Here is a 10,772-nt window from a genome sequence, read left to right as displayed (position 1 = left end):
AGATGGTGACTGCAGCCATGAAATTAAAAGACGCTTGCTCCTTGGAAGAAAAGCTATGATAAACCTAGACAACATATTAAAAAGCAGAGGCATTACTTTGCAAACATCTGGTCAAAGCTATGGTTTTTCCAGTAGTCATGTATGGATGTGAGAGTTGGACTATAAAGAAAGCTGAGTGCTGAAGAATTGATGCTTTTGAACTGTGGTGTTGGAGAAGACTCTTGAGAGTCCCTCAGACTGCAAGGAGATCCAACCAGTCCATCCTAAAGGAGATCAGTCCTGGGTGTTCATTGGAAGGACTGATGCTGAAGCTGAAACTCCAATACTTTGGCCACCTGATGTGAAGTACCGACTCATTTGAAAAGACCCTGATGCTGGGAAAGATTGAGAGCAGGAGGAGAAGGGGACGACAGAGGATGAGATGGTTGGATGGTATCACCGACTGAATGGACATGAGTTTGAGTAAACTCCAGGAGCTGGTGATGGACAGGGAGGCCTGGCGTGCTGCAGTCCATGGGGTCGCAGAGAGCAGGACCCGACTGAACTGAACTGTGTGAACGTGCCCTAAACATTCCTTGCTGTTACCAGACACTAACACAAGGTGGCGGCCTGGTCAAGGGCGAGATGAGGGTTGGTTCAGGTGGTCGGCGCCCAGGGCTCCAGTGATTAGGCGCTCAGTGGCGAATGCCTCTTTGCAACCCCATGCACTGTAGCCCACCAGGCTCCCCTGTCCATGGGATTCTCCCGGCAAGAATACTGGAGTGGGTTGCCTTGCCCTCCTCCAGGGGATCTTCCTGACCCAGGGATCGAACCTCGGTCTCCCGCCCTCCGGCATTGCAGGCGGATTCTTTACCAGCTGAGCCAACATGGAAGCCCATGGCTCCCACCTGCCTCCTACCTGCCCTCCCCCCGTCCCTTTCCGAGGACTTCCCCGGGCCCCGAGCAACGAGGAAGTGCAGTGCCAACCGGAATCCACTTTCCTAGCTCCTGCCAGTCTTCCTGTAAGCTGCCACTCGCTCCCCGAACACCCAGACGCCTGCTCTCCAAGAGAACACTGTTCACATACAGAGGAGACATTTAGGCCGTCTTGGTCCAAAGCCAGAAGAAGCAACTTGGGCTGGCACCCACTGGGTGCCACTGGGAGGCTTCACGGATGGTAGAATCACTCCACGCATTCAACACGTTTCCCCAAGCCCCTACTGTGTGCCAGGCACGGTGCTGGGACCTAGTACTCCTGCAGTCCATGGCAGTCCTCTGGCGAAGAATGGGTGTGACCCCACTGGACCACCGAGAAAACTGAGGCTTGGAAAGGACATGTGACCTGCCCAGCACTGGGCAGTTGACCAGGGGTGGCGATCTTGACCCCGCACTGTGCTGTCACCCCAGGAGGGCCCCCAAGGGACGGTTTGCCCAGAACCCTGTGGATCCATCCTCTGTGAGAAAGTCTGGGGCTGGGGGAGAGGCCGGAGCCACAAGCCCTGATCCCAGGACCCCTGGGCCTTCCTCAGCCCCAGGTGTTACGCTCCCTGGACACAGAGGGACTCAGGGCTTAACAGGTACTCAGAGCTAGGGGTTAAAGCATATTATACTCCGTGAGTCATCTTCCAGGTGTGTGACCTCGGGCAAGTTGCTTAACCTGTCTGAGCTTAAATTGCCCCTAGTGAAAAAGAGCTAATGCTAATACCCATCCTATAGGGTTGTGGATGGGATGAAGTGCTTGGCATGGCAGGCGGAAGTGGGGACCCCATAATCCTCCATACCCGTGGGCACTGCCCACAGTGAGTGACCCAGGGCGCTGGAACATGGGTGGATTTTCTCCCCCGCCTGGCCCACCCAGGGCCCAACCTCACCTCTGGCAGGGCACGGCAGGCTGGCGTTCTCTCCTGCTACCCTCTCCAGCAGGCCGCTGGTCTCATCTGTCCCCCAGTGCGGTGGCTCTGGTGGGAGGTGATGTGGCCACACTCACACCCCCAAACCCAAAGCCTGGCACTTCCCCCAGGAGCCCAGGGCCTTGGGGGGAGGGAGCGTTCCCTTCAGAGCCTCAGCTGGAATAAGGGGGGCAAGCCCTGCACCCCAACCCTCAGCCTCAGGGCCAGAGGCATCAGCTCACCCCCTGCCCAGGGTGGTCCATGGAACAGCCTCTAGGGCCACGCGCAAACCCCCCAGGCTCGGGGGCTAAGCTCGGGCATCTGGCCCCTCCAGCAGCAGCTTTCTGTGTGCATGTGTTTCAGATTCATCAGAGCGAACAGGCTAACACCAGGGATCCAGAACTTTCTATGCACCAGACACTTCACACGCATTCTCGCACTGACCCCTCACATATTATTGGACACATTTTATGGGGTCAGAGAATGTAAATGACTGGCCGATGGTTGTCCAGCTGGAAAGTGGGAGAAGCTGGCCCCAGGCCCAGGAGTCTGCTCTTCAATCAGCAACCCCAGGGCGCCTGCAGCCCACCCCAGGGAAGGAACCCCGCCCCCGCAACCAGGGGCGGGCGAGAGCTGCCTGATGCGGCCTCAGGTCTGGGGGGAAGAAGGAGTCCAGCAGCTCAGAAGCCCAGGCGGCTGCAGGGGGCTTCAGAAGATGGGGGGGGCTGGGGAGCTCTGGGGGTCGGGGGCCACTCACCCAGCACCCTGAGATCCAGCTCCCAGGCGTCCACCCCGGCGCTGCTGGACGCCTCGCAGCGGTATGTCCCGGCGTGGGAGGTTTGGATGGCCGTGAAGTGGACGGAGCCCTCGGGCCCCTCGCCCCGCAGGGCCACCCCATCCTTGGACCAGGCCACCCGGGGCTCCGGGTTGCCCTCGGCCACGCAGTTCAGGTCCACGGCTTCTCCCACCAGCACCTTCAGGACCCGCGGGCCCGGCTGCACCTGCGGGGGCACTGACAGGGCCACGGGGGGGTGGTCAGGGCAGTGGCACGGGGGGCGGGGAGGGGCCCAGGGCCCAGACCCGCAGGGCAGGCCCGGCCTGCTCGGGGCTCCCCGCATCCTGGACGTCACCAACCTGCAAGGGCGCAGGGGTGATCGGAGGCCGACCGCTCCTGGTTTCTTGGGAAACGACATCAGGGCACCTTGTGTGGACCACCCCCCCAAGCATGAGTGCCATCACCCTCTCCCCTGAACAACCGAGCTCTCACCAAAGCATCGCTCCTCCACGCTGGGTTTACTTCCCCACCCCGCCCCAGCACTCCCCCCCCACCCCCGGGCTTGCCCCCAGCACCATGTGAGAATCACCAGCTCGGTGTGGGGTGGGGACACCGAGGCCCAGGGGGCAGCAGGCACGAGCGGGGGGCTTCAAATCCTAGCCATGCCCCTCGACATCACAGGACCTGCACTGGCCGGGGCCTCAGTCTCTCCTGCTCACAAAGTTGCCCCAGATGCAACAGGACACGGCATCAGAGCGGCCAGCACGGAGCCTGGTCCACAGCGGTGCCTAAAACGCAGCGGCTTAGACCCACTCTCGGGGTTCCCAGCTCGCTCTTTTCCTTTCCCTGGGGTGGGGTGGGCTGGGGATGAGGGAGATGATGGGTTTCATTTCCAACACATTTTCTGTTTTCAAGTCACTTCCCCATCCTCCATCCCAGTTGGCCCCTCCCACGGGTGGGTGATGCCATGCCCATTTTGCAGATGAAGAAACTGAGGCTCAGAAGGGTTATGTGACTTGACCAGAGTCTTCCACTCCATATCTGCTCACAGGAGCTGGATCAGCCCCAAGCCTGGGTCTGGATGAGCAGGAATGCAAGAGGTTTCCATGCAGCCAGACTGGGTGAGCCTGGGGGAATTCTCAGAGACTTGGATAAGTGTCCTGGGCCCTCAGGGGAAGTTGAGGACACCCAGTCCCTTCCCAGCTTCAGAGGAGGAGCCTGAAGATAAGACCATCCATGAGAGCTGGCCCCTGGGCAGAGTTTGGCTCCCCCAAACCCAGCCCAGAGCCTCGCTGTCCAGAAGCACAAGGGTGGACAGGGTGCCTACCACCCCCCTGAAAACACTAACAGTTTCCACTGTGCTGAGTACCTGAAGTCATCAGTACCCTTACTGTGGGATAGGCGTTATTGCCTCTACTTTGTAGACGAGGAATCCAAGGCTCAGAGAGGCCAAGCAGCTGGCCTAAGGTCACACAGCCGGTCGGCGGCAGAGTCAGCACTCAAGCCCAGCTCTGTTCATCCTCCCGCCCCCCCGCTTCCCTGTTTCTCTCCTGAGCTGTGCTGTGTTTAGTCTCCCAGTCGTGTCTGACTCTGTGCGACCCCACGGACTGTAGCCCGCCAGGCTCCTCTGTCCATAGGATTTCTCCAGGCAAGAATACTGGAATGGGTTGCCACGCCCTCCTCCAGGGGATCTTCCCAAACCAGGGATTGAACCCAGGTCTCCCGCACTGCAGGTGGGTTCTTTAACATCCGAATCACCTTCTCTCATACGCTCATGTGAACACACAGCGAAGCTTTGAGCCCCTCCCTCTCTGAACCTCAGTCTGTCCACCTGTAAAATGGGGAGTTAAGCCTAGAGCAGGGATTGGCTCATTCTAGAAAGGGCCAGAGAGTAAATATCTTAGGCTCTGCAGGCCAGATGGTCTCTGTCTCAGCTACTAACTTTGCCATTTCAGCGTGAAGGCAGCCACAGACGCTATGTAACCGAACGTGTGTGGAGGCGCGCCAGTGAAGCTTGTATTAATGGACACTGAAGAACTGAGCTTCATATAATTTTCATATGTCACATTATTTGTCTTTTCTCCCCCAATCATTAGAAAACGCAGACATCATTCTTCACTTGTGGGCCAAATGAGAACGGCATGTAGGCGAGAAGTGGCTAAGGGCTGTGGTTGGTGGACCCGGGTCTCAGATGACTCACTGGGGCTCTTGGAGGTGACAGGCTCCCCGCCTCTTTGGTGGAGTGACTCCACTGCATGGCTTCTGTGAATGGGACCTGGACCACCCAGGTGAACACCCACTCCTGGGCCCCCACCTGGGCTGGGACCCAGAATCCCCTCCGTGGGTCGCCCTCCCAACCCCCAGGTCCCTGCTGCCTTGGAGTCCCACCCTTGGTTCTCAGGGAGGGAGCTCTGAACAGCCTGTCTGAGCTCAACCAAGGGGTACAGGAGAGGGGAGGAATAGGGGTGGGGAGAAGGACAGACAAGACTCGAGGAAGGAAATAGGGTAGATGGAGCACACGCTGGAAGGCCATGAAAAGGTGACAGAGCCTGGCATGGGGATGGGGAGGAACACAAAAGGTCCGAGAGAGGTGGGGGCAGGGGCCACGTGGGGAGACGGAGGCTGCCAGCCAGGGCCCTACCTTGCACCCTGAGGATGTAATATTGAGTAGCGGACCCGGCGGGGTTACTGGCTGTGCATTCATAGAGGCCGCTGTCACTGACCTGGGCCTGGGCCAGATGCAGGGAGCCCGGCAGGAGGAGGTGGTGCCTGAGGAAATGAGGGACACTGGTGAGACCCCAACCAACCCCGCATCTGCTGGCAAGGTCTCAGGACCCAGCTGCCTCCTCCAGGAAGCCTGCCAGGACTAAGGCAGTATCCACCACCCACCTTTCACTGCCCCCCGTGCCCTGCTTCCAGTTCCCCAAACCACCAGGCCAAGGCCAGGTCCACTCCAAGTGGTGTAAGAGACAAAGAACATTAGGCTAGGAGTCCGCTGGCTGGGTTTGACTTTGAACTCCAATTTTGAGCTGGGTAAAGCAAGTCTCTTCATCTCTTGGAACCTCTGTTTCCTCATCTGTAAAATGGGTACATTAAGGAGTGCTGTGACTGGGGCTGGTGAACAGATTCCACGTGGGCTCAGTCCACGGCCCAGCACCTGGTCTCCAGCAACTCTTCCTCTTCTAATGCACACACCTACGATCCCTCAACCCTGTCCTGAGAGGTGGGGAGGAGGCCTCACCTGGAGGACCCCTGGCTTCCAGGGAGAAGCTGCAGGCCAGAGGCCCTCTGCGTCTTGGGGTCAGATTCACCCAGACTATGAACACAGTGCTTTTTGGTGTTCAGCTGTCTGGCGCTGTGCTGGGCTCTCGGGAGGAAGCTGTGAGGTTCCCCCATCACTGTCCTCCCCACTCCAGCCCACCTGCTGAAGTCACCTGGCCCCCAGCCCACAGAGATCTGGGACCCTCAGCCAGGCTCCCGCAGCTGGACTGGACCCCAGGGGATCCCCGCAGACATGATATCACTGGCCCATATGTGCTGGCTCCGTGTAGCCCCTGCCCTGATAGAACTGGGAGGGCAGCTGCGGCCCCTGGCCCCAGCCGGCCCTGAGCACAAGCAGCCAGCATAGCGGTGGGGGACCCCCAAGGGCCAGGCCCTCCCCCGCCTGTGCTCATCAGGGTCCAGCTGAGCACCAATCCCCGTCCCCACTCCCCTCTCATTGAGTCTCAGATTTTTTTGTTTTGCTATGCAAAACAGGGATGACAGTAGTCCCCCATTTACCAAGCAGCTTCAAGCAAAGTACTGGGCATACACTTGTCCACCAGGTCGATACTGTTGGCAGTTCACTTTCTGTGCAATCTCGGGCCACTAGCTTTGCCCTGTGGGTCCTCTGTCTCCCCATCTGTAAAGTGGGGTTGTAACCCCCTCCTCTAGTTTGCCCTGAAAGTCCAGCGGGCACCTGGGCCAAGTCCTCTGAGGACAGCTGGGAGTGATACACCAGCTGGCGGTCTCTAGAGCCCAGGCACCAGGCTGGGGCCAGCTGGCTCCGACCCTGTTCTGCCCTGCGCCTGCTGTGTGACGTTGGTTAAGTCACTCAGCCTTTCTGTGCGTTGGTTGGCTCCTTTGCAGGGCAGGGGGAAATACGACAGAAGTGGTGCTTCTTCCTCATGGGGTTGTCCAGAGAACTGAAAGACCTAATTCACAACACGGTGCCTAGAGCAGTGTGAAAGTGTGCTAGGTCGCTCAGTCATGTCCCACTCTTGGCGACCCCATGGACAGCAGCCTGCCAGGTTGCTTTGTTCTTGGAATTTCCCAGCAAGAATACTGGAGTGGGTAGTCATTCCCTTCTCCAGGGGATCTTCCAGACCCAAGAACAGAGACACACTCAGTCAAGGTCAGCTGTTACCATGGTGACGACCGTGCATCCATTACAATATGCCACACAATTTTGCATTGTTTAAAACTCATATAAATGGCAACGTGTATATGTATGTGGGTCCAATTCACTCATTTTTCACTGTTGCATAGTAGTCCTCTGTGTGAATTTACCACACGTGATTAATTAGTTCTCCTTTTGGTGTACATTTAAACATCTAGATTTTTTTCCTTTCCTCCAGCCCTTTTTTCCTTCCTTGGCTCTTTCTTTCACCACCAGAGTTCTCTGCATACTGACCTACGTGTCCCCCACGCACAGGGGCTGGCCTCCCGGGCCACACGTGGGCTCGCACACCATCAGCTCTCATAGAGGCCGTCACTCCCTGCTCAGGGCACGGCTTCTTATCAGAATTTTCCAGCCACATGTGAAACATACACATTCCCAGGCCCCAGCCAGATTTGGGGGTCGGAGGCTGGAATCAGGGTTGTACCAAGACCCTCTGGGGTCCACCCTTTGGGAGCATTGCCCCGGGACACAGGGAAGTGCCCCTGCCCCCCAGAAGTGACCCAGAGGAGCGGACGGGAGCCGGGCTTTGACAGCAAGTGCCATCACCCCCACCCATGACCTTTGGGCCAAGGACTCCCTCTCTCTGAGTCTCAGTGTCCTCACCTGGGGTCACAGGACACGGCACATATGAAGTGACATGACGCACACAAAGTCCATGGTCCCTGGGACATAGGAAGTGCTCCATACACGATCCCGCTGTTAGTAAAAAACCCACCTCCAGTGTGTCCATGTGCTCGCTCCCAGCCCCCAATCAGTAGGTCCCTTGGTCTTCCAAAGTGGAAGAAAAAGGAGCAAAAACACCACACAGATGTCTGTTTGTCCCAGTGACAAGTAAACACTTCCCCTGTGCGGCTCCACTCCCCTGGCTTGGCTTTTCTCATCCACCGTGGTCGTGTTTTTTTTTTTTTTTAATTAGGTTAAATAATGTCAACATCCAACAGCATGAGCCAAATCAGTGTGAGGTTGAAACATACGCACTTAATCACACTTGGGGCGGTGACAAGGCTCCCTCGGGGACTTTGCTGCGAACCTCGACTAGCCAAGCAGGAGCCCCTGGGCCAGTGGAAAGATGTCTAGGCTGAGCACTAGAGTTCTGGATCCAAGGTCCCATTCTGCTCTAGACATGCTGTGCAACCTCAGACAGGGCAAACAATGTCTCTGAGCCCCAACTTCTCCATATTTGAAAAGGCAGCTCTGGACTCCTTTTATCTTAGAAGTTGCCTTCTAGTTCTTCTAAGAACTTCAGAGACTAAAGGACCTCTTGCTCCCTCCCTCACCAAGCCCTTAAAAGGATAGGAAGTCGGAGCTTCTGGGAGAAAAAAAAAAACAATAATGAAAGAAATTTCCAAAAGTGGAAACAATTCTCAACAATAGAACAGGCCTCTTGTCTTTCTCATGATGAGCCCCAGGTCATTTCCTAGAAAGGGAAGGCTGCTCGCTATATCACAGAGGAGGAGATGGAGAGAAGGGAGACTCCATCTTATAGATGGTCAAGCTGAGACCTCTAGAGACCCCTCCATCGCAGCCTTCACCACACTGGCTTGTGACCACCTGTCACCTGCGGGCCCTAAGAGAACACATTTCCATCCGCCTTATTTGCCTTTGTATCCCCAGAACCTAGCCCAGACCTGGCACAGAGCAGACCCCACTCAGACCAGACTTAGGACAAAGGTGTGGGGCCTGAGATAGATCAGAGAGGACCTGGAGGTCTGGGGGTTCCAGGGCAGCCCTTCTGAACCACCCAAACTCCATGCCCCTTGCACACTCTCTCTCTTTCTCCATGTTCCCAAGGATCCTTGAGGTTTGGGGGCTACAACCTCCAGGAATGGGGGTGGGCATGGGCAGGGGCGAGGTGGGAGGAATTGGGGAGAGGGCTGCCGTGTGGCCGGGTGTGGTGTAATTAGCAGCAGACTCCCATCGTGGTGAGAGCAGCCAGATGGCTCCAAGTGGCGCCCAGATGAAAACGCAGAGAGGTTCGAGGGGAATTTCCTGTTTATGACACGCACTGGACTTCAGCCTTGGCTGCTGGCTGTGAGGTTCACACAGCCACGCAGATGGTGGGGGACGGTGCGGGGGAGATCCACCTACCCTGCCGGGTCTCCCTGGCCCTGAGAGCTCCAAGGGGGACGTACCTGCCCGGAGAGACCAGAGGGCATTGGGTAGAAAGTGCAAATCCCAGGCCACACCTTTGCTGCAACCCAGCTAGGGGTCTCCTCTCCAGGCAGCTGCCTCTGCTGTCCCAGGTGGACCCCTGCTCTCACACAAAGGCTCCTGGAACCACGATGGCATTTATCACCCCTGCAGCTGCCTGTCGCTCTCTGATGGCTCTGTGGGGGCAGGGGCCAGGTGTGCCCAGGTTCCTGCCATGTCCCTGGCCCTTGGCACAGGTGCTGGCCCATAACAGGTGCTCGATAAATATTTAATGGCAAATCCCAACTGTCCCTGTCCACACACACACACACACACACACACACACACCCCTTCCCAGCTTTGCTCACAGTGTTTCCCACACCCCATCCTGTCTCAGCACTGCTCTCCTGCCTCCCAGATCCCCTTCAAGGAAGCATAGCCTCCAGCTCCTCCAGGAAGCCTTCCCTGATGAGACCAGGCAGGTGAGTTATACTTCCCCTGCTCTGAATTCTACGGAGCCAAGTTCTGCCGATTGCTTGTTTATTCACTGATTCACTCATCTGCCAAAGAGCCACTGGGTTCAAGGTGGTCTAGCCGCTGCTGTGGCGGAGTGGATGTCGCCCGTCCTCAGGTTGCTGGGAGTCTGGGTGGTTGGTTTCCACCCAGTCCCTCTTGCTGGATCCCATGCTCATTCTGCTGCCCTCATTTCTAAGCAGTCCATCCAGCCTCCTCTGCAATCAGAGCCTTCTGGGAGGAGGTTGTCAAATGAATGAACAGCACCACTGCAGAACCGAGCCGGCCAGAGGCTGATCCTCACCCACAGTGCACAGCAGAGCTGGGCAGCGCCCAACAGATGCCCACCGCATGTCACTAACATGCTGGCCACGAGTCTGCTGGGCCAGGGCATGGTCTGAGCCCGGGGGCAAGGACTGCCCCCCTTCCCACCCCCAGCACCACTCAGCCTGAAGAGCGCCTTCACCCATCCACACTTCAGGCATATCATAGACCTTTGTAAGGAAGCTCCAAACGGAAACCACAAGCTGGAACAATTCAGCAAGTGGGGCCTGACACCAATCGAAGGGCCAAGCAAAATATGTGAGCACGGGGGTGAACGCGCAGCCCCTGAGCCCGGGAACATAAACCCTGAGACAGCTAACAGGTGAGGCTGTCAACACTCAGATGCTTCCTATGCGCCACCGTGGAGCTCAGCACTTCCACGGACACTTGAAACTCCCCAAATCCAAACCTGCAAGGCAGGCAGATCACCCCGAGGCAGGGGTGACCCAGTCATCTCCCCTTTTGCAGAGGAGAAAACTGAGACCCAGAGGGATGAAGTCATGCTGTGCATGGGCCACCCAGACACCAGGCTAAGAATCGGCATGAGTTATGAAGATCCAGCCAGGTAAAGACCCCCACGGGGAGCCCCTGGGCAGTCCCTGCCAGGCCATTGGCTTGCGATGGGGAGTAGCTTTTCTCTTGGACCGTCAGAACCCAGGTGCAGCCCCCTCCCCTCCTCTGAGCCAGGAGGGGGAGTGAGTGTCCCACTGCCCTGCAGCAT

The 10,772-nt window shown here is 57.4% G+C and overlaps 1 protein-coding gene across 2 annotated transcripts in view; it reads right to left on the bottom strand.

Annotated features, from left to right (window-relative positions):
* HMCN2 (hemicentin 2) overlaps positions 1–10,772 on the bottom strand; it is a 185,613-nt gene that overhangs the window by 99,725 nt on the left and 75,116 nt on the right. For both annotated transcript variants that reach the window (XM_043469851.1, XM_043469852.1), the window contains exons 23-25: positions 5,285–5,412; positions 2,626–2,880; positions 1,851–1,937 (exon numbers count right to left, since the gene is read on the bottom strand). In XM_043469851.1, coding sequence (XP_043325786.1) covers positions 1,851–1,937; positions 2,626–2,880; positions 5,285–5,412 — 470 coding nt within the window. The remainder of the gene's footprint in view (positions 1–1,850; positions 1,938–2,625; positions 2,881–5,284; positions 5,413–10,772) is intronic.

Source organism: Cervus canadensis, chromosome 5 (genome assembly GCF_019320065.1).
Source record: "Cervus canadensis isolate Bull #8, Minnesota chromosome 5, ASM1932006v1, whole genome shotgun sequence".
NCBI classification, from domain to species: Eukaryota; Metazoa; Chordata; class Mammalia; order Artiodactyla; family Cervidae; genus Cervus; species Cervus canadensis.
Note: the sequence above shows the minus strand (reverse complement) of the source record. Positions and strands in the feature narration are given on the sequence as shown.